This window comes from Macaca nemestrina, chromosome 7 (genome assembly GCF_043159975.1).
Source record: "Macaca nemestrina isolate mMacNem1 chromosome 7, mMacNem.hap1, whole genome shotgun sequence".
Lineage (NCBI taxonomy): Eukaryota > Metazoa > Chordata > Mammalia > Primates > Cercopithecidae > Macaca > Macaca nemestrina.
In genome coordinates, this window is record NC_092131.1 from 56,987,874 (window position 1) to 57,011,802 (window position 23,929).

The 23,929-nt window shown below is 40.4% G+C and overlaps 1 protein-coding gene across 12 annotated transcripts in view; it reads left to right on the plus strand.

Moving 5' to 3' along the window:
* LOC105481832 (tripartite motif containing 9) overlaps window positions 1-23,929 on the plus strand; it is a 272,687-nt gene that overhangs the window by 210,442 nt on the left and 38,316 nt on the right. For all 12 annotated transcript variants that reach the window (XM_024792879.2, XM_071100196.1, XM_071100195.1 and 9 more), the window contains 2 exons: window positions 11,412-11,507; window positions 13,823-13,945. In XM_024792879.2, the coding sequence (XP_024648647.1) occupies window positions 11,412-11,507; window positions 13,823-13,945 (219 nt within the window). The remainder of the gene's footprint in view (window positions 1-11,411; window positions 11,508-13,822; window positions 13,946-23,929) is intronic.

Here is a 23,929-nt window from a genome sequence, read left to right on the forward strand (position 1 = left end):
GTTTTTGTTTTTGTTTTATCAAGGGTTTAGGTCATGCATGCAGGATAAGGAAAAGGGAAATAATTTTTCCTGTTTTCCCAAATTCCATCTAAGAGTAGTATTCCTAGTGGGAACCATGTTACAAAGAGTGCTTGGGTTTCCTAGCTGACCTACACAATCATATTAAAAAGCAATATATTTTTATAAAGTGGCTGTCTGTATTAATATCTAGATAATTTATAAATTTAATTTCCTATTTAATCTCAGAGTTATTTAGAATGGTGCTTCTTAATTTCCAAGAGATAGTAAATAGTAAGTAAAGCATTTTGAGGAATGTAGTGAGGTGATGGGGAATCAAAGTTATTTAATTTTGACTTAATCATGGACAAATCTTAGTTTACATGGGATGAAAGATAGTAAGGTAACAGTTTGCAAAATGGAGAAGCATAGCAAAATATCCGAATTAACTGGCGATTTGGGATTAAGTTATTAAAGGAAATATGATAAATCTGTAAAAGGTAAAAAGAAAAAAATGATTTATTACAACTAGGAATATATACAATGTGGATGGAATAAAGCCAACTACGTCAGTTAGCACAATAAATGTAGATAGTCCAAATTTCCCTGTGATAAGGGGAAAAACTGTCAGATTAAGTTAAAAACAAATCTAGTTTTAAAATAAATGATGGGCAGTTATACCAGAGAGTGGGAGAGAGGATACACAGTCAGCCCTCTGTATGCATCGGTTCTGCAGAAACAGATTCAACCAACACTGGATCGAAAATACTTGAGAAAAAAATAATTGAGCCTGTACTGATCATGTCAAGACTTTTTTCTTTGTCATTATTCCCTAAATAGTATAGTATAGCAATTATTTACATAGTACTTACATTGTATTAGGCATTATAAGTAATCCAGAGATGATTTAGGGGTGTCCAAGGAAGGGAATACTGGCATGGGTTCTTAGTTTCTGTTTCTGGTTGGGCCAGTAAAGCCCCTTTTCCCATTCCCCTTTTCCACTTATTACTAGAGACAGAAACTAAAATCTATGGCTTCAAGCTGCTAAAAGCCTAAAACAAAACAAAACGGACAATAACAAAAGAAGGCGGGTCAGACAAGCATGAAGTATATACAGTGGTGTGCTGACAAACCGGCTCTCAAAAAAAGCAAAAACAAATTTTTATTTGTAATGTTTTCCAGTGTCTGTGGTGTAAATGCATAGTTGATTTTACGCTATCAACATGACATTGCTAACATGGAAAAGATGTTGGCTCTTTTGTGCTGTGGGCTGGCTCATCAACATGGCAGGTTTTTACTGCAATGAGATGGAAGAGCCACTTTTTGCCTCAGGGCACGGCAAAAAGGAACTGTTGCCTCACACAATATTCATCATTTATTGGGGGAAAATTGATTTGCGAAGTCTCTGGCTTTTACCTGGAGTGCTGGAAGCCATAGAATTCTTGCAAGCCATTGTGATTGAAGGCATGAAACTTTAATACAGTGGCAGAGATACAGGCTGTGAAGTCACTACCACTCTGCGCAAGGCTCTGTCAGAGAATATGCTTTCCTGTGGGTATTCTAAACCATTATATGTGCGTTGTTAGGCAGTTACCAAGAATTTACAACTGAGGATCAAAAATATGCCTTCCTTGGGCTAAGCCTTTGTGTAAATATTGGATTTTACATTCCAGAGATGGACTACAGAATAGATCTCCTTTTTGCACATGCTACCCTCACTTTTCGAGGAGCCCTAACCAGCACTCTAGGAGTCCTTGTTCCAGAAAGCTGTTTTCTCTACACATCTCTCTGGCTGCCTTCACGTCCACTCTGGGCCACCATGTTCTTCCAGGTGGTATAGCTTTCTCCTTTATCTGAAACTACCAGGGAACAGTTTTAAGATAAGAAAAACAGTTTTGAGATCCAATTATTCTCAATTCTCTAGATAGAAAATTTCAGTTCTACAAGTAGTGTTTTTTCACTAAATAATTTAAAACATGCTATTAGAAATGTGTGTATTAAAGTGAAAAATCAGATATTTTTCATGTAAAAATGATTTGACTGCACTCTTTCAAAGACTCAAATATTAGTGCTAAGAAAGGATAGACTTATTCACCCCTCAAGTTTCCACTTAGATCTGTATAGTCAATAAGACTTTTTTATTTAAGAAATGACTTTTTATTCTTTATTTCACAAGCAGAACATTCTCATTTCAGAAAAATCAGAAAATCAAAAGAACTTTAAAAAGAAGAAAAAAAAGCCCTCAATTTCACCAGAGATACACTACGAATAGCCTTGATAATTAACTCTTAATGTGTATCCTTTGAAATATCTTATACATTTATATGGAGATAATGCATGTCTCTATATAACATATGGCAACAAAATTTGAGTCATGTCATCTATCTATTGCTATCTTGAAATCTGTTCTTTTCACTTAATGTGTTATAAATATTTTCCCATATGACTAAATACGTTACTACCCCCTTTCAATAGCTATATAATACTCAGATAACACTTACTATGTGCCAGGACGGCCTGCCAGGCTTTATACATATACAATCCAGCAAGATGCGTACTATTATTATTCAAAATTTTTATAGGTGATAGAATAGAACAAGGAAAGTTAAGGAAAGGAAAGTTAAGTGGTCCAAAGTCATGAATCTGTTAAGAAACACAGCAGAGATTCAGACCTAGATAGTTTGGGGCCAGAATTCATGCTATTAACTGCTAAACTGTAGTGTAAGTCACTGTATAGTTCTCTATAATTTATTTAATTAATCTCCTATTTTAGAATAATTTGTTTCCTTCTTGTTGCAAAGAGTTGAAATGAAATTCATGTAGCAAAGATTTGAAAACATTCTTGATTATTCCTGTTTCCCGAAGTGAAACTGCATTAAACTTTCAAAATAGAGGATTTTAAAAAATCCTACTCCCAAAATGTCCCTCTGAGTGGTCAATCCAATGCACACTCCTGCTGAAAGTGATGAGAGTACTTCTTTCCTGTGTGTCACTCTGAATATTTTCATTTGTGTTTTGTTTTTGTAATCTGATAAGCAAAGAATGGAATCTCATGTTTAAATTTTTACCTCTTAAAGTTATCAGTATGTGGGGGAGAAGGGACCCTTTTTCAAAAACTTCTTCTTGCTTTTTTCCTAATTAAGGCCTAAATTCTCACAGGGTTTATTTGTGAAGCACTTAGAAGTGGTCCTGGCACATAGAGTGCTATCTAAGTGTGTGTTAAACAAATGTGGATTTTCTCGCTGTTGATGACTGTTTGTTGTAATCAAGGTGGGCTTTACCACCAAGAAGCCTTAGAAGCAAAAACTGGAAAACAATTCAGAAAATTCAGGTGGCCTGTTGAAGAGGAAGTGAAAAGTCATGGATTACCAGTTTTAATAGATTATGGTCAGAGCATCTAGTTCACAGAATCTCTATTCTTTAGCATTTATACTTATTTTGTGGACAGATACATGTATATGATAGCTTTTGGTAAACATTCAAGGGGTATATTCTCTTCTATATATAATATAAAGAGAATATGCATAATATAAACCTTTGGAACACATTCATATAAATACAACTGAACTTGTTAATTGGATTATCCAGATAACCTGTATTCTTGTTTATTATTTATCTGCTGGATCTATAATATTCTAAAATAAATAGATGATTTCTACAAATAAAAATTTGTTTTGATTTTTGTTTTTTGAGAGCTGGTTTATCAGCACACCACTGATTCTTGTGACAAAGAGGAAGAGCAAAAGAGCTAGCAGAAAATCACAGTGCCTCTTTAGGCTAAAAAGCAAGCCATATGGCCAAGGATGACAAGGGGGTAGGGACACATGCTCCATCTGCAGGAGGCACTGCAAGTCATGTGACAAAATAGGGCCAGAGCAAATTGTTCTGAACAATACTACAGTCTACCTCACTGTTTGAATAATTGTAGTTGACCAAACCCTAAGTCAAGATGTGGTATGACAAGAGTGTTTTACTGATTTATGTATGTATATTTTAACTTTATTCTTACTACAAAAATATCATTGGGCCAGGTACAGTGGCTCACACCTGTTATCCCAGCCCTTTGGGAGGCCGAGGCAGGCAGATCACAAGGTCAGGAGTTCAAGACCAGCATGACCAATATGGTGAAACCTCGTCTCTACTAAAAATACAAAAATTAGCTGGGTGCGGTGGCACACACCTGTAGTCCCAGCTTCTCAAGAGGCTGAGTCAGGAGAATCTCTTGAACCTGGGAGGCGGAAGTTGCAGTGAGCTGAGATCATACCACTGCACTCCAGCCTGGGCAAGAGAGCAAGACTCCATCTCAAAAATAAATAAATAAAAGTAACATTGGTTGAGTATCTCTTATCCAAAATGATTAGGACCAGTAGTGTTTCAGACTTTGAGTTTTGCAGATTCTGGTATATTTACATTTTACTTACCAGTGGAGGATCACTAATCCAAAAATCTAAAATCTGAAGTGCTCCAAAATTCCCAACTTTTTGAATGCTGACAAGATGCTCAAAGGAAAAGTTCATTGAAATATTTCAGATTTTGGATTTTCAAAACAGGGATATTCAACCTGTACTACTTATTGAATTTTAACAATATGCTAGACATTGTGTAGAACTTTATATATGTGATTTCATGTAATCCTCATGGTAGTCCTATGATGTAGGTTCTGTTATTATCCCCATGTTGCAGACGAGGAAACTGAAACTTAATATTTTAGATTGGGTTCCCTGGACACAGACTCTTGAGAGATGGTTAGTTGTTGAGTGCTCTTGGTAGATTCACCTGGAAGTGAGGAAGCCAGGATTGAACTGAGGCTGAAGCTAACCTGCAATGACCTCAACCAATCCAACTAGAAGTTCTAGATCTGGGATGGTTCTTCAGGGTTGTCCCAAAATTGAAGCAAGGGGGCCCCAGCCATTCACTTGCCATGGGACATCCCCAGAAGGGGACGTAGCTTTGAGTAAGGCAGTTAGTTCCCTGTGGCCAAGAGCAATTCCTAGTGTAATCTATCAACATTTGCATCCTTAGTGATGTGCTCCCTCACTTATCCTTCAAGGTAACTTTTGTCTGCTGAAGGGTCAGCTCATTGCCCAGAGATTGCCCTGCTCTCCCTGGGTCAGAGGCAGGGGTAGCAACTGTCACTAACTAGTTGGACACTAGTTAAAGTGGTAAGGACAGATTTTAATGCATAAAAAGGACAGATTTTAATCAGTATATTGTTGCAACAGGGAAAAGAGTACATCATGAACTGAACTCAACTTCGATTTGTACAGAGGTAACTGGGCACTTTACCAGAGGAATGAGGGAATAGGAAAGGGATTGGGCAGGGGCTCAGAGTCACAGAAGTGAAAAAATTCCAAAAATGAGGAAGGAGAAAATTGGTCTGTATGAAATCCATCTGGGTTTGCTAACGTCTGCTTATTGAAGTTAGACCCCTACCCCCTCACAGAGACTGGCAGATAGAGTCCCTTTCTTCAGGTGTTCAGTGGAACAACATCAAATTCTTTTGGCAGCCTTGGATTTTTTCAGGCAGGTACTTTAAGGGAGGCTGCGGTCATCTTAGGAATTCAGCCTTGATCTGTTAGAAACTGTGTCAGTGTTTCTTCAAGTCTTTATAGGCCAAGGTTGAGGCCTAAGTGAGAAGAGGGCCCAGAGGACCCTGGCTATAACTTGGTCAAGGATAGAATCTTCCTTCCTTCCTTCCTTTCTTTTTTTTGAAGCCGTTTCATTCTTGTTGCCCAGGCTGGAGTGCAATGGTGCAATCTCAGCTCACTGCAACTTCTGCCTCTCGGGTTCAAGTGAGTCTCAAGCCTAGGCCTACTGAGTAGCTGGAATTACAGGTGCCCGCCACCATGCCTGGATAATTTTTTGTATTTTTAGTAGAGACAAAGTGTCACCATGTTGGCCAGGCTGATCTTGAACCCCTGGCCTCAAATGATCCGCTTGTCTCTGCCTCCCAAAGTGCTGGGATTACAAGCATGAGCACCGCGGCCAGCCTTGAATCTTTCTTACAACCAATTAACAGTAAGCAACAGTTTAATGGAGCAAATCCCTACCCATAAGATTCCTCTGATACCAGCCTTGCCCAAAGCCAAGAGCCTCACCATACTCCACTGATGGCGTATCTCACATACAATCACATATATACGCATACACATTCTTACACACTTATACACTCATAAACTCACATTCTTACCCACATATACATAGACTTTCACACACTCACATGCATATGCACACTCATGCACACACACACACCCTTTGTCTCTATACTGTGTGCTTCCATTCCCAGGCCCAGCTACTCTTTTGCAAATCATAGCCTGTTCACTGCCCCAGCTCTTTGCTGGGCTTAGAGATAAGTTGACATCTCCAGACCAGCTGGTCTTGGAGGACTCCTGTCCATCTGACTGTAGTGAACTGGGGTTGGGATATATCCAGGATCTTCCAGCACCAGAGAAAGCAGAGAAGGGATCCATTCTTGCAGGCACTAAAGGTGCAGGCAGAAGGAATAGAAATTTTTCCTAGAAGGGGAATCAGGCCCCTTGGGCAGCTCAGCTTGATGGTTCCCCAAGTACCAGTCACTCTGTGTGGTCTCCTTCCTTTACTTCATTCCCACTTCACCCAATTTCTGCCCAAGATCTTAGGCCAGTAGTTGAAAAAGTTGGCAGTGGACCTGAATTCAAAGCTTTTTCCCTTCTCCGTGAGACTCCTCTCTCAGTCAGGGGACTTTTTCAAATTCACCAGAAAACTTCATGCAGGAAAAAAGTTGAACGTTTCATAGGTTAACTAGTCATGCTGTAATGTACATACTATCTGGCTGCTAAGCATAATCAGACCCCCTCATAATCAATCATAGTCATCCACTCACCTTCTCTGGTTGTACATGCTCTCACCATGGATTAAACCATTAAACAATTGTTTTGGCCTGTGAGAGTGAGAGAATTCTCTTTTTTTGGGAGGCTGGAGCAAAGAGCATGAGTTTGCCATCACATGAGGGTTTGCGTTCCAGCTGTTCCGTAAGTGAATGGTGAAACCTTCACTCAGGGGTATCCTCTTGGCACCTCTGCAAAATGGCAGGGAGGTGATTGGGATTGCACTGAAAGCACTCATCAGAGTTCCTGGCTCATAAGAAATGACCAATGTATTAGAATTATTAGAATTTCTTTCTTACACTTTTTAATTGTGCCATGTCAGTAATGTACTGAGTAACCGGCAATGAGTAATCACTGAGTAATGTGACTCAGAGATCAATATTTCATTAGAAAAACTGTTATTCTCCTGGGCAGCCTTCCCTCAAAGTCCCACTACATCAATGGTCACTGTTTTCGTGAGTGTTGTGTTTACCTTTGAACCTGGGAAGGAGCGGGAGTGGGCTTTGGCTCCTGGGCCCAGCGGTGTTGCGGTGCCTGAATGGCATGCACTGTGATACAGCACCAGAAGGTGCTCCACGCCCAGGGAGACAGCTGGGTCATTTTCTGGGCCATCAAGCTGCCGGTGCTTGTTTGCCGCCTCATCTGTTCTGTACCAACTCTTCGAGTGACCCTTTTTGACCCATCCTGAGCCTGTAACTTCAGATCCCAGACAGCCAGAAAGCTTCTTTTCATTTGTCCCAGTTTATCTGTATCCAATATTCATGGTGAATTGAGGGGAAAAGGCCAGGTGAAGAGTGTTTACAGTGGGAAATGGAAAGAAGACACTGTCTTCTGCCTGAGCATGCTCAGCAGCTTGGGCAAGTGAGGCGCTGGGCGGGATGGATTGAATTGCATTACCCATTTGCTGAGAGTGAGAAGTAGGTCCTGAAACGTCCTCCACAGTCTCTCCCAGGGTAAGTGCCTGATCTCTCCCTCCTGGGGAGGCAAGGGGAGCCAGGGTCAGGGTGGAAGCTGAGAGTGAAAGCCACACAAGGAGGGAAGGAGGAGGCAGAGTTCTTTGTTTCTCTCCTTCAGGCTTGAACAACTTGTCATCTTTCTGGGAGACCTCGGTGATCCTCAGCATGCTCCCAGCCGAGAACAACTTGATGAGATCAGGGCTTCAGCTGCGTCATTTTTCTCCTCTCACTCACCTTCAGATCGTGACACCTTTTCAGTACGTAGAAAATGAATATCCAAGACATCTGAATGTCACTGCTTAGGCATTATAAACAGCTTTAGAACTGTACTTTTCTCCCTTAAATGACTGCTTGTACCGCCAAAGATGCCGTGATGAAAACACGTACTACATATTTGCATCTTCATTGTTCTGGTCATAAATTTCCAGCGCTGCTCTGTGGTCCTGAATACAGAACATCTTTGTTAGCACAGAGTAGGAATTTAAATGCATCTGGGAAACAAAATCAGTCAATAATAATGTTCTTCTACATCAGATGGAGCTTATAAATGTGATCAAAACACCATCCTATAAAAACAATGTGCATATAAATCCTTACAATAAGAGCACTTTCTACTGATAGTCTTCCAGGATTTTTCATTGTCTCCTCAGTTTCTACAAGTGGACAAAGCTTAAGAGAATGATTTCTAGATCTTTATCTTATAATGCAATTGTTTATCAAATACCAGAACAATCAACAGCCAGGTAGAAGGCATTCTTGGGACTGAACATAAACACAAAGAGGAAATTGGAAATAAATTGATTTTTGCAGTTCACTTATTGCTTTGTCATATAAAATCCTGGTACTAAACGGGACCAGAACTCTTTGTCTACTACTAGGAATAATTGTATTTCTAAGTATACAGCAGCACCTGGTCAAAAAATCTTTATGGGTATCAAGTCTGACTTATACAGACACAATTAATTGCAAGGTTGGAATACAAGATGCCAGGCAGCCTTGCTTCTGTGTAACCAAGTCAATTTTGCTTCTGTACTGAAACATCTAAGTGTGGTTACTAAACATAGGTTATAATAAAAAGAGGAAGAAAACTATGGTAGTCCAGCAAACTTTTACTCATTCAGGAAAAAAAAGATATGAGTTCTAAAGTAACAATGAAAAAAATTTTTTTCTTTAAAATATGTATCTCATGTTATTGCCTGCTCTTCCAAATGAGACCCATTTTCCCTCTTTTATCCCTTGGGCTCCTGGAAATATTAATAGTTATTGAGGAGAAACTTTTACTGCAAATAGTGTTGTAGCTGAGACCCAATCATAAAGAATTTTGCAGCTGTAGGCTCACTTTGAGCTTTATCTTACTTGTGTTGGTCTTGCCTCTTGGAGCCTGAATACACAGAGCCAAGTACAGGTGATCAAAAATGTTCTCCAATAGACCATGTTCCAGGAATCTGTCCTGCGAATCCCCCCAGTCAGCAGGTGTTTGTGTGAGCAAGAATGAAGAAAGCAAATAAGAGTTAACAGCTGGTCAGGCGCGGTGGTTCACACCTGTAATCCCAGCACTTTGGGAGGTCGAGATGGGCAGATCACCTGAGGTCAGGAGTTCGAGACCAGCCTGGCCAACATGGAGAAACCCAAATTCACTCGGTGTGGTGGTGCACTGCTGTAATCCCAGCTATTCAGGAGGCTGAGGCAGGAGAATTGCTTGAACCCGGGAGGCAGAGATTGCAGTGAGCCAAGATCGCACAATTGCACTTCAGCCTGGGTGAGAGAGTGAGACTCTGTCTCAAAAAAAAAAAAAAAAAAAAAAAAAGAGTTAACAATCAGCAAGCATCATGCACTGTGCACCAGTAGGGTAGTAGAGTTCTGGGCTTTAGATATAGTATCTTATGCAATGCCCACAAAACCCAAGAATAGTACTCTTCCTCTCATTTTATGGATGAGGTAAAACTATGTATAAAGGGTTGAACAGCCAGTAACTGGCGGCATTTCTGAATTCAGAATTATTCCTTTAACTAGCAGGAGCTTTCACATTGATTAATGCATTCAACCCTTACCATAACCCAACTACAAAGTATTACTATTCTTTCCATCTTTTCCATTGGAGTAATTCAGACAAAGGTAACTTTCTCAAGGTCACACTTAGTAGGGGATAGAGCAAGAATCTGCAACCTTTCAAAGCCTATGTTCTTTCTACCATCCTACATTGCCTCAACCAAGCATTTGGTGTGCATATTTTTAGACAGTCAGTGTCCAACTTTGTATTTAAAAGACAAATATAAGAGAAAAGCATTCACAGCACCAAGAGATATAATTTTAAGGTTCTGTCCTTTTACAGAAAGGAAAGGGTAGATGAATCATTGTGTTGGCAAGGAGAATAGGCTTTAGTTTGCAAAGAAGGCAGTGCAGGAAAGGGAGTCTGTCTCTGTACCTGAGGTACGGAAGGGTAGACCCAGACTGCTAGGAGGGGAAGGAATTTGTATCAAGTACAGTGATACTTGATATAAATTCCTGCTAGCAATAGAAAACTCCAGAACAGTGACTTAAATAGGAGTTAATTGTTCTCGCATAACAAGAAAGCTAGTGGTGAAGGTTTCAGGTGCTGGCTCAGCTGCTCAAAGATGCCGTCAGAACCCGGCTCCTTCCCCTCCCATCCCTTCACCCATACCCTATTGGCCTTCTCCTCATGTGAGCCAGAAGACATTACATCCATCCTAAAGTCAGGAACCACAGGGGAGAGGCTGCATCAATCACAGTGGTTCCATATCAGCAGAAACACAAAAGCTTTCCCAGACCCCTTCAGTCCCCAGCAGACTTCCACTGAGGTCTCGTCCATCAGGATTGTGTACCACAGCCACCCCAGCAGACGAGGAGGCTGGAAGAGCAAGTACCTACCTGGACACTTTGCCAACCCAGCAGAACTGCCTCCTCATATGGATGGGGTGGTGTGGGAAGAAAGAAAGAGAATAAGCCTTGGTGTAGGAGGCTAGTGTGGAAAGGACACAAATGTGCTAGGGCAGTAGGGCTGTACTTGGGAGAAGGAAGAGGACATGGGTGAGGCGGGAGTGGAATGTCGTCCTGCCCTTTGAATTTGTGATTATATTTAAGTGATCACAGAGGATCACACCAATACCTACCCCTTCCTTCATCCTGTTATTGACTCTCTTCATTCTTTCTGCCCTAATCCCAGACCAACAGCCCTTGGTGCTAAGTAACGTTGATAAGAATTAGATCATCTGACTCACTATTTTGTTTTTCTTTTTTAGTCCTTAGCAAATAATATGTATTCAATAAATGATTGCTTAGTTAATGAGTGAAGGAGATGAAGAAATTCTAGGTTGATATTGGCTGGTGAGGGCCTTTGACTGCTGTGGCCAGAAGTGTTCACTGCTTCCAAGGAGAAACTACTCAGGAGCCCAGGGAGTTTGGACACCGGAATCTACCCATACAAATGCCAGCAAAAAGGTCTAACGTCAGACAAGAGGAATCTGAGGAGGCTGATGACTCTCCAGTTTTGAGTCTCACTGAAAACACCTGTGTGGCCTTGTTGCTGCTTCCTGTGATTATAGCTTCATGGCTTCCTTCTTTGTCTTTGCAGAGCCAGCTCTCCCAGGCGCTGAACGGACTGTCAGACAGGGCCAAAGAAGCCAAGGAGTTTCTGGTGCAGCTCCGCAACATGGTCCAGCAGATCCAGGTACGGGTGTTAACTGGGACACAAGGAAACCCGTGGGTTAATACGTAACTGTGTGGCGGGAGAGTTTCCTTCTCCTCTTTGACTTTTATGTGTTGTGGGAAAATTCCTACTTTGTTGTTGTTGTTGTTCTTTACATACAAACACACACAGAGATCAGCTTCAAAGATACCCCTTCTTAAGGTAGTTGCTTTTTGCCAACAAGCCGGAAACACAGCCTGATTTTCCAACTGGTTCCTGTCTTCCACACTGAGGTCCTAATTCTCTGCTACTGAATATTCAGAAAGAGGCCTGTTTCTTTGTAAATTCAGGATCCTTATTGCTGAGTTGGTAAAGCCCTGTAGGTTTCCAAAACACCTTGTAATAATTGTATCATTTAATGGTAACAGGTCACGGTTTTCTCTTTTTTTCTTCCTTCCTTTATTTCCTTCCTGCCTTCCTTTGTTTTCTTTTTCATTCCTCCCTTGTTCCTTCTTCCTCTTTTTTTCTTCCTCCCTTTCTGCCTTTCTTTCTTCTTTTCTTCTTCCCTGACCCACAATAATGCTTCTCCTCTGCTTAGACATTTAAATATTTTTCAACCACGATCCCCTGGCAACTCCAATTTCAGATTGCTTTATCTAGACACAATGACCAGCAGTTCAACCAGCATTTAAGAGCTCATAAATTCTCCACTATAGCTGAAGGAGAAAAACCATAGACTGTATGAAACACTAAAATAATGACCCTGTGTACTGTTTAGCATTCTTATGTTTTGAGGTTTGTCTCACAGAAATAACCTGGCCTCCAGTAAGTTGACTAAGTTCATATTTAACCATGTCAAGGCAGAAATGGATTTTTAAATGTAAGCCACCCTTTCAAAGAATTACACACTAATTTCTTTGCCTTTTTTTGGCACACATGCCCATGTTAAACTTTTGATTCCCTAACAGCCTAGCAGTTTTGTATACTTCCTTCTGTTTTCCAAAGCAATAGAGTTTATCAATCAGTTCTTTCTTTACTCTACTGGCATAAAATGTGCAGCCCCAGGCTTGCTTCTGCCCGGGCCTCTTCATCAGAGCAAAGCTTTCTTTCTGCTCTAAATCAGTGACAGAGCTTACAAGGGGAAGGTTTGCCCTCACCCCACCCTCCAATATTACCCTTCATGTGGCACAGAGAGCTCTTAAATGATGTTTTCCAAGGGCCTTCTCTGAGAGTTCAAAAGCAATTGCCCTGAAAGCCAAAATTTAGCATTGCTCAAGCAATTACTAACACATTCCTTATACGAAGACCTTGCATTTGAAAACAATTACTAAATGCCTACCAGTTGATTATTACATAAAGAGACACAGTTCTTTATGACTTTGGTAATAAATTAAAATTTGTGCCTTAAATAAATTAAAATTGTGCCTTCCTTGCCAGCCCCCAAAAGTTTACAGTTTCCTCAACTGGGTGGTGCTTTTTAAGTACTACTAATGTATATGTGAGTATTTAGCTTTCATTTACTGTAAATTACTTTTTTTTCAGATTATGGTTTAAGAATCACAATTGCATATGTTACACATTGAAAGGCTTATCCTTTATAACAGAGTATAACTCATTGAAAGAATTGCTTGAAATAAATGTTTATGGCATGTACAGATTTAAATCAAATAAAAATGTTATATCCAGCATTTAATTTAAACATCAAAGGGAAGCTATAATTCATTTAGCATGAAGTTGCCTTTCTCCTGCAAGGTGTTGGGTCATATCTGATTTTTATGGCAGGGTGATCCCTGTTACACACATTGATTGTTTTTGTCTGCCTACTATTTGCTTTCCTTAATGAAAGGGGCAAGTACTTTTACCCATTATTCTTGTATCTTATAAACTTCTGTTCTCATTGGATTATTGTTAACATTGAAGACCAGTGCCATCCTTTTTCTTCTTTATTCCTTTGAATTTAATGATTTCTCATACCTCAGCAATGCCCCACTCCCTCCTCATTGCCTTTTTGAATGCCAGCTTCCATCATACGTAGCTGGACATATGTGGCCTTCAAAAGCATTCATACACAACTCTATAAACTATAGCTTTGTTTTACTTAATATAATTCAAATTGTAGAGATGACTTCCTTTTGATAAATTTAAGCGATAAATATTTATCCTTTTAATCTAAATTTAAAGCAAAACATGACCAGTGTAGAATAAAGTTTGTCCAGTTATTTTTTAAAAAATTACCAAATGTGCATTGTGGACAGAGTTCCTTTTCATTCCCTTCAGCAGGATGGGGGAGCTCTATTTTCTCTGGCAGCCTGAGGCACCCAGCACCTTGCAGTTGAGAAATGTGCTCTATTACACAGGAGAACAGTGTGGAGTTTGAAGCCTGTCTGGTGGCCCAATGCGATGCCCTCATCGATGCCCTCAACAGAAGAAAAGCCCAGCTGCTGGCCCGCGTCAACAAGGAGCATGAGCACAAGCTGAAGGTAAGTACTGCATCATGGGAAGAGCATAAAGCCAACAAGCCAGGCTCCTGGGAGGCATGATGGACAGGCTGGGAGAATTCCTTCCCATGGACAGAAGGAGAGGATGCCCACAGCCTTGGGTAGCCAGTGGTCTGGCCAGAAAGGAGCAGGCACATCTCTTCATTCACTGCTTACTCCTTCATTTACCCAAATAATGTTGAGTGACTTTTCTCAGCCAGGAACTGCTGTGGACATAGGAATAATAAATAAATCAAAATTCTTGCCTTTATGCAACTTACATTCTATCAGGAGGGATAAATAATAAATAAGTGTCTTCCTCCATTTTATGTTGGTGTAACAGAATCCCACAGACTGGGTGATTATAAATAATTGAATTATATTTAGCTCTTGGTTCTGGAGGCTGGGAAGTCCAAAAGCATGGTGTTGGCTTCTGGTGAGGGCCTTCATGCTGCATCGTCCCATGGCATAAGGCAGAAGGACAGGCGAGCATGGGAAACAAGAGAATAAGGGCCAAACTTCAACCTTTAAGTGGGAGCCCACTCCCATGATAATTAACCCTCCCCCAAGATAATAGCATTCATCCATTCATGAAGGCAGGGGCCTCATGTCCTAATCACTCCTTAAAGGCTCCACCTCTTAATATTTTTATAATGGCAATTAAATTTCAACATGGGTTTTGGAGGATATATTGAAACCATAGCAATAAGTAAGTAAAATGTGGAGTGCATTAGTAAAAAAGTGCTAAGAAAAATTTTAAAAGTAGAATAAGAGGATAGTGTGTACTGGGGATGGGGGTGGAAATTTTAGATAGAGTGACCATACAGAGGCAAAAATGTACTTTTGAGTTGAGAAATAGAATCTGTACTTTCTAGAAAATCAACATGATTTGTCTTAACTTCTCAAGTGAACTTTATAGTTGGAAGCTGCACAGAATTTTGTCATGACACGGTGGAATCAATTGGCTATAAGAATGGGACCCTATTGGCAGGACTGGTCCTCTAGGAGACATCTGATATTCCATCTATCGCCCCATTGGTGCAGGGCAACAAGATGTGAGAGGAAGGATGAGTGGATGAGAAGAGCCAACCAGAAGGGGTCCAGCAGTAGACAATCAGCTGAGGCCCACACATGTGGCCAGCAGGCCTCAGAGTGGCTACTGGCGGGTGGTGGGTATGTAGTGTGCAGTGTTGGCATGGCTTAGGATGAAGGGGGAAATGAGGTCTGACCATATGCTCATAGTGCTGGGCAGGGGAGCAGGAGGAGGGAGGGAAATGAAGGTGGCTCAGAAGGAGTCCTGCCCTTATGGAGTTTACAGTTCAATGGAAGAGATAAGTTATACCCACAGCTGACCCCAACACAGGTAGAGAGTGGGCTTCCAGGAGAGAGGTGCCCAATGTCACAGAAGTTGTGACAGGGCAAAATTACTTGCAGCTAAAATGGTCACAGAGAGGTGCCCAATGTCACAGAAGTTGTGACAGGGCAAAATTACTTGCAGCTAAAATGGTCACAGAGTAACAAGAGCTGGCACCTGAGCAGTCCAAATTATAGGAAGTGTGTGTTAATGACCACTTACATTCCTACCTGCAGGAATTGGCAAAGCTGTCAGGGAAGAAGAGGGTGATTAGCACATGTGCACTGTGGTCTTGGTCCATCCGGTTAGGCCTGAGGACCAATGGATGTTTTCTGTATCCAGCACCTGGCCTAACATGGCTAAAAAACTGTCACTGTAGCCCTTCAATTTGAGCACCCTTCAGAAACCCAAACTTTTATTGTTATAGCAGTCCTCAAAATATCATTTGAATCACATAGAACTGTATAAAATAAAACCACAAATGTCTTTGGGAAATGAAACTGAACAGTTTGCCCCACTAAATAGTGGACCAACTATTTAAGTACCTAGCCATAACATTTTAACTGTTTTCTTAATGGAAATGTCTTTTTTGAAACATTGCAAACACTTCCCGGCACTTTTTAAAAGAATATGGTGAACAGTTTGGGACAGTCCCATGGTGATGGTAGGGCAACTCCAGTTTTTCTATATGGGAGAGACATAAAGGCAGCAATCTGGAGGGAAGGGGGAATTTTTTGACGATTGAGAATGCATCATTTATCCCTATCAAAGAATGGCAGAAGGCATGAGAAGCCCCCTTTGCCCTCCTGCTCCGTGCTGCCTCTGCAGAACAGGACTGTGAGAAAATCAGTTAAGGACTGTGCTGTAGCTGCAGATGTCATTGCCCAGGAATGGCTTTCACGCATCCCTGGGATGCCACATCGCGTGACTATGTCCTCTTCCCTCCTCTGATGGTCCATCTGTACTGGCTGGGCTGCCCCGGCAGGGCATGCGGATGCATTTGGGGGCTGCTGAGCAGAGGCAGCTGCCTGCCCTCATTCCACCCTGCCCAGGCTGGAGTTTCCTGCCCAGACCTCAAAGGACTGCAGAAACCAGAGACAGGTGGCTGGCTATCCCCCACAGCAGCAAAGCTGTTCTGTCTTCTGTCACGAGTGATTTGTTTCTCTGCTGTTTTCAGCTGATTATATCTGTCATTGCTTCCAAAAACAGCCACCAGTGCCACTCACACCGTCATGACCACTGATACAGGCCTCCACGGCTCGCTCGCTCTCCTTCTCTCCCCCTGCCTTTTCCCTTTCTTGTCACTTCTGTTGCTACTCAGGTTTGTGAGAAAACACTGGCCTTTTATAGACATCACTTGCCAAGCACAGTACTTCTTTCTATCTTTGTTGGCTAACCCATCACTCACTGTCCTGCAGGGGTAATCTTATGTTCTTCCGCTTCCCTTTGGCTGAGTTCTCTGAGGGCCTGCTTTTTCCTGACAAAGAGAGGAATTGTGTGTGTATTTTTCTGGCATCTCTCTCCTAGAGCAATCCAAAAAACTAAGGATGCTGGAAAGTGAGTGTGTATTTACACAGTCTTTATAATCTACTCATGTCCCTCTCTGAAAGCACTGATTGCTTGAACAGATTTAATAGTTCTGGTTCTGAAGTAAGATGGAACTGAGTAGTAAAGAGCCCATGTTCTGTGTCATAGAGGCTGGAGTGAGAGGACACACTTTCTCACTTACTAGGTTTCTCACCTTGAGCAAGTCTTTGACTCAAAAATTTATTTCATCTGTCTGTAAAATAAGGCTAGAAATGGTACCTCACAGGGCATTGCAAAGCACTTAGCACGATCTTTAATGTGTATTAACTATTATGTTGTGATCGAGAGAGAATGACTGGAAATATGGTTTCGTTCAACACACTGAAGAAAAGTTTCCAGGGGCTTGTTTTCTATGATACCATAGTCCATAGTCTAGAATTAGCCCATACACTGGTGTTATTATCCATGAACCTGGGAGATTCTTTAGTGGCATGAATTCGTAATTGATCATTGTATAAAATAGTTCACAAAGTTTGGTGAGCTAACAAAAACAAAACAGCTTCTGAGACATATGCAGATGTGGACATGTTTGAGGAAAACGGTTTGAAATGTAAATTATAGTTAATCCTACTCTGTGGTTTGATAAAATGCTGGGAACCAAATATCTGTTTTCCAAATGTAGTGAACTAATGCGAATGTCAGAAAGCTACTGAGGGAAGAAGTGTTTTTGAGCTTCCAAGAAAAATATTACTAACTCTTATTTGGAGCTACTTGGGCAATATTCCAACAGTCAGCAGAGCACACTGGACCCCCGGGTGTGCTTGGTCTGTCCATTGTGTTAACATCCTTCCCAGGTCTGCTGTAGCTGAAGAAAGCCTTAAATTTCCTATCTGTGCTCCTCACAGGGGATTTATGACAACACTTAAACTAAATTGTGCCATTAATGAGATCTATGCTTTCTTCAGAAACTTTACATATGCCACTTTCTCTTGATAAGCCCAAAGACATATCTAGAAATTATTTTTGTTTATGTAACATTCACAATTTGACGTAACTCTGAAATTGTCTTAAATGTGTGCTCTCTAATATTTTAGAATGAATTCACACATTGAATAGTAAGAGGCGATATGTATTTTCTTGATTACCTTTGAACACTAAGATCCTGAAAGATCTTAAAAAAAAATGTTACAGTTATTCCAAATGATTCTGGGGAAAAATTCAGTTTTCAGTTACCATGTGTGGTTGGTAAATTTAACATACCAACAAAATTATTCAGCAAGGATGCTGAGGGCTGATGATAAAGCTTACTGTGTTACACAGTCTTCATATTAATATTTACTGAGGACCTCCGTATGCCAATTGTAGTTACCTGTAGAATGCTTGATTTTGAGGCCTAGTGTAACCTTTGCATTTTGTTAGAATAATTATCATTATTTTCACCATTATCTTTGTTATTATTTATCATGTATTGCCTGTTATGATCCCATTATGTTTGCCAAAAATTAATTATATTGCATATTAAGAACACAAATTTACATTATGGATATTATTGGCATATGAACTGCTTACTGCAGCTATTTTGTCATTGTTTTATAACAGGCAAATCATCCTTTGATTCAGATGAGAGAGAGGAAAGAAAGAAAGAAAAGAAAGAAAGAGAGAGAGGAAGGAAGGAAGGAAGGGAGGGAGGGAGGGAGGGAGGGAAGGGAAAGGAAAAGAAAGGAAAGGAAGGAAAGGTGGAGGGAGGAAGGAAATAAAGAGGGAAAGAAAGAAAAAAGGGAGGGAAGGGAAAGGAAAAGAAAGGAAAAGAAAGGAAAGGAAAGGAAGGAAAGGGGGAGGGAGGAAGGAAAGAAAGAGGGAAAGAAAAAAGGGAGGGAGGGAAAGAGAGAGGGAGAAAGAAAGGAAGGAAGGAAGGAAGACAATTCCAGCTCACAAAAAAATTAAAAATATATACCATTTGACTGGCTACAGTCATTACTAGAAAGAAAAAGCAACTAATTCAAGCCAAGAACCACCTCAATCCCTGTAAAACTAATGGCAAATAACTCAGTTATTCCATTAGAATGAAGACATTTGGAAAAATTAGGCACACTGGAACAACTTGAAGCCTTCTGTTGCCCTCAGCAGAAGTCTGTAGAAACCAATTCTAATTATTTAACCACAATTATGATTGATTACAAGCCCATCATGAATGATGAATTCCTTTCAGAGTTTCATTTGGCATTATTTTGCAGTCTTCTGCTTCCCACCATGTAGGAGCAAAAATCACAAGAGAGACTGTATGGGATAGGGTTCCCAGGCTACCCATGGAATCACGAGGAAGCTCCACACACAGCTGGAGTTCCTCTTAGTTAGGGGTCACACCCCTGAACAGCTCCCTACTCACTTTGGCAATGCCAATCAAAGTCAGTCTCAGAACTTCCTTAGTACTCTTTGCCTCAACCCAGATACGGGTGACACCTCTTACCTCCAGAAGGCACCTAACTCATACTTTGAGGAGGATGGAGTAATCCACTATACTTTGCTACACTTCACATCCTACAACACATCATACTGCTTCACTCTTATTGCAATGCGCCTTCAGTGGTAAATGTTCTCCTGTGTAGTTGGGACTGCCCAATATGCTTCTCTCTCCCAATGTCTTGAATTTCTTCTTTCATTAACTTCTCTGTATGGGGATACAGTATTCTATACATTAAGAGCATGCTTTGCATATTTCACTCCATGTTTATTGATAAAGCATTGATGATATTCACACTTCTAGAACAGAAATTTCACAGCTTTACTGTTAAAAACCTCAAGACTTCCTAAAAACAGGTGTGTGTTTTATTTAAAGGCCTAAATGATCCTTTTCTTGATTAAAAACTCAAAGCCTCAGACTTGCCTTTGAAATGATGAGTTGCCAGTGTGGGTAAATTAATAACATTAGTATAGAAGGTGGTATCCAGAGAATGGGGAAAATATTTGCCTTAAACTATGGGGGAGAGTGGTGGCATGTGAGAAATTTGAGATGCTCTTTCTTAAGTTAAATGCTGTAAGTTTTAGTGAATGTGACAATGATATGGTAGATAATGTTCTACTCTTGGAAAAAAAATAGGAGAATTCTTTATTTTACCAGAAAGATCTAACAGCCAAAGCACTTCACCTTTAATTCACACAGTTAATTCAAAGCATCAGTTGGTCATCATGCTTTAGGACACGACAGGACCCATAGAAACTCCCTCCTGATCAAAAGGACCCATGGAGAACAAACTCTTCAAGCTTGCATCTTAAAAGTACAGTCAGCCCTCCATATCCATGGGTTTTGCATCCATGAATTCAACCAACAATGGATTGAAAATATTTGACAACAAAAGTCTCTCTTGAACATGTACAGACTTTTCCTTATTATTCCTTAAACCAGTGGTTCCCAACCTCTTCAGCACTAGGGACCAGTTTCATGGAAGACAATTGTCTTCCATGGAGTACAATTGTCTCCTTAGTATCTGTGGGGGATTGATTCCACAATTCCCTGCAGATGCCAAAATCCACAGATACTCAAATCCCTGATATAAAATGTCATAGTATCATTAATGTTATGTTATTAGTAATAATATAATTAATATTGTGTTAATTAACATAATTAATGTTATTAATAATATGATGTTATTATTAATAGAGAGAGAGCTGCAGGGGGGTGGGGGGTGGGGGGAATGGTTTGGGGATGAAACTGTTTCACCTCAGATCATCAGGCATTAGATTCTCATAAGGAGCGGGCAACCTAGATCCCTTGCATGCACAGTTCACAGTAGGATTCCTGCTCCTATGAGAATCTAATGCCGCTGCTGATTTGAAAGGAGGTGGCCCGCCACTCACCTTCTGCTGTGCAGCCCAGTTCCTAACAGGCCACAGACCAGTGCCAGTCCATGGCCCGGGGGTTGGGGACCCCTGCCCTAAACAATACAACATAATACCTATTTACATTGTATTAGGTATTACAAATAATCTAGAGATGATTTAAAGTGTATAGAAGGATGTGCATAGGTTATGTGCCCATACTATGCCATTTTATATCAGGGACTTGAGCATCTGTGGATTTTGGCATCCTCAGGAAATCGTGGAATCAATCCCCCACAGATACTGAGAACACAACTGTACTGGACCTTAAACAAAAAGGATTAAAGGATTACCTTATGCTTAGGGGAAATTGTTTTAAACTATAATGGGAAGGCACAGCTTATATTTAAGAAAGAACTTTTTAAAATAGAGAAAGAATGTTAGTGTTTACTTAGGCTGTAGTTCATTAGTGATATCCCAACAAAGCCTATGATGAGAGAGAGTACTATAGGAAAAAGCATTGGCCAGGTGCGGTGGCTCACGCCTGTAATCCCAACACTTTGGGGGGCCAAGGCAAGAGGATCACTTGAGCCCAAGAGCAGCCTGGATGACATGGCAAAACCCCATATCTACCAAAAATATACACATTAGCCAGGTGTGATGGCATGTGCCTGTAGTCCCAGCTACTAGGGAGACTGAGGTGGGAGGATCACTTGAGCCCAGGAGGTTGAGGCTGTGGTAAACTGTGAGTGTGCCACTGCACTACAGCCTGGGTGACAGAGTGAGACCCTATCTCAAAAAAAAAAAAAAAAAAAAAAAAAAAGAAAGAAAAGAAAAGAAAGAAAAAAACATTTATTTAAAAAGGATAAATAAAGAAAAATGTTAAAAGAACCACATGTAAAATGGAGAGGTAAATGGAGGTGGAGGAAGGTCATGGTTGGGTTAAGAATGAAATTCCCCTTAATTAACCTCAGGTCTTGCTTCTGGTTGTGTCGTATGAACTGCCTGGAGGAAGGAGATTGGTCTGTTAGTGATGGAAATGTAATTGTGGACAGGCAGGACAAAACTTGTTGTATACTCTCTCCTGGGTTGCTCTGTGCTACTGACAATGTCAAGAATTCAAAGGGACATAACTGTCCTTCAGACTCTCCTTTAACAAATAAGTATCAGTGTCATATCCTGACCCAAGAAATGACCTTATAAATTTGCCACTTAACAAAATAAAACTGTTCAAATGATCAGTAGGCATTTGCCATCCAGAACAGATGGTGGCTCTGCTGATAAAATTTTAAAAGCCTTCTCTGAAACTGTGGACTACAGATTAATTCACTGTCCTGTGGGAGCTGGTTTAGGCTTTAGTGCAGATGAAAACAGGAAAACTGTTCTCCCAGGCCCTATTTGTGTCATTTCTGCAACTTGCTCTGTCCCTGAGAAAAGGACCTCTTGAATCCAGCCCGCTGCACACATGATGCCAAGGGGTTCGCTGGCACGTCAGAGCCAAAGCACAGAAATGTGTCATTCAAAGACAACAGTGAGGTGGCCTGGCTTCCAGGAATCATTTTCTATGAAAAACTCAGTGTAGAAATAAATGATCACAAAATGTGGCATGAATAACGCAGGTTGAAGAAGGTAGCAAGTAAGAGAGTTGATAAAGACAGCTAGAGAGAAAGTATTTATACTCTTAAAAGATCTGATTTAAGATAATCCGGCTGATTTCTATAATGTGGGAAATCTTGCTAAATTAATTCAGGAACTCTAAGTTAATTACAGGGCACCCAAAATGCTTCTTTGGGAACCCTATAGTTCAATTTTTAGCAGTGATTTTATCACAGGCTATTGTGATCATTGTGAATGGTTGATTAAAATGTAAAAAGGTGGACCAAAATCAACTGTAGCAAGAGTGAGGGGTTGAGAGCCAGGAACTCAAGAATATTGAGTCCTTCCAAGGAGCTTGAGTCATAGAATGCAGGAGCCAAGGGCAAACCCCTGCTGAAACCCGGCTCTTTGGCAGTGCAACAATTAAGCTTCTTAAGAGTCAGCAGAGAGCCCCAACACTCAGATAGCTCCTTCAGCACCCAATAAACCATACTTGATAAGGAAATTTATAGAAGCAAACATGGAATTTTATAAGGACTGAGTAATGTATTTATTTCAGTACATTAATACATCATTGAACTGAATTCTCTGGAAAGGAAACACCACCATTCAGTCTATTTTATCTCAAGAGCAGACTGACTCTGGGTTATAGTGCTCAGATTCGATCTGTCCTTGTTATTCAGACTTCCAGGGCAGTAGTCAAGGGCAGATATCATTTGGATAATGAAATGATGGCTGTGGAGGTGTCTGCTACCTAGCAGCACCAATACACTGGCTACCAAAATATAAAAATGTCATCCTGGAAACAAGTTAGTTCAGCCTCACACGGCAGAGGGGAATAGCATATTAGCTGTAGGTCACCTCTCTTTAATTTTTAAGTGTTTTACTTGTGGGGTTTTCCTCCCCAAGAAATGGAAGCTTAATCTTCCTGTTATTTTCTGAATAAAAAAATAAAATAATTTGTATTTATTGAGCCCAGACCATGGTGGTGGTGGTTGTCAGGCATACTGGATGTCAGAAGAAAATAAATCAACTAGTGAATTTTAAATTTGATCCCCCCAAAACTCACAAAAATAATCTTTCCATCAAAGTTGGTTCCTTTCGCCAGTGGCAATAAAGAGATTTTTAAATCCTACATTTTATTTTCCTTTTTAATTATTATTAAAAGTTAAAAAGCAGTAACAAATCATCTATCAGAAAATTGGGCGATGTAAATAGCCAAAACAATCTTGAAAAAGAAGGACAAACTTGAAGTTCTTACATTTCCTAACTTCAAAACTTATTATAAAGCTGCAATGATCAAAATAGTGGATGCTGGCTAAAGACACATATATAGACCCACTGTAATAGAATAGAATCCAGAAATAAACTCTTACATACTGGCTCAGATAATTTTTCACAAGGGTGCCAATGGGAAAAAGGCAGTGTTTTTAATCAGTGGTGTGGGGAAAATTGGATATCCACATGCAAAAAAAAAAAAAAAAAATGAAGTTAGACACTTACTTAACTCCATATCCAAAAATTACCTCATAATAGATCAAAGAACTAAATACAAAACCTAAAACTATAAACTCTTGGGATAAAACACAGGGGGAAACCTTTGGGACACTGGAATTGGCAATGATTTCTCAGATATGACACCAAAAGCAAAGGAAACAAAATATAAGTAAGTTGGAAATATTTATGTCTCACAG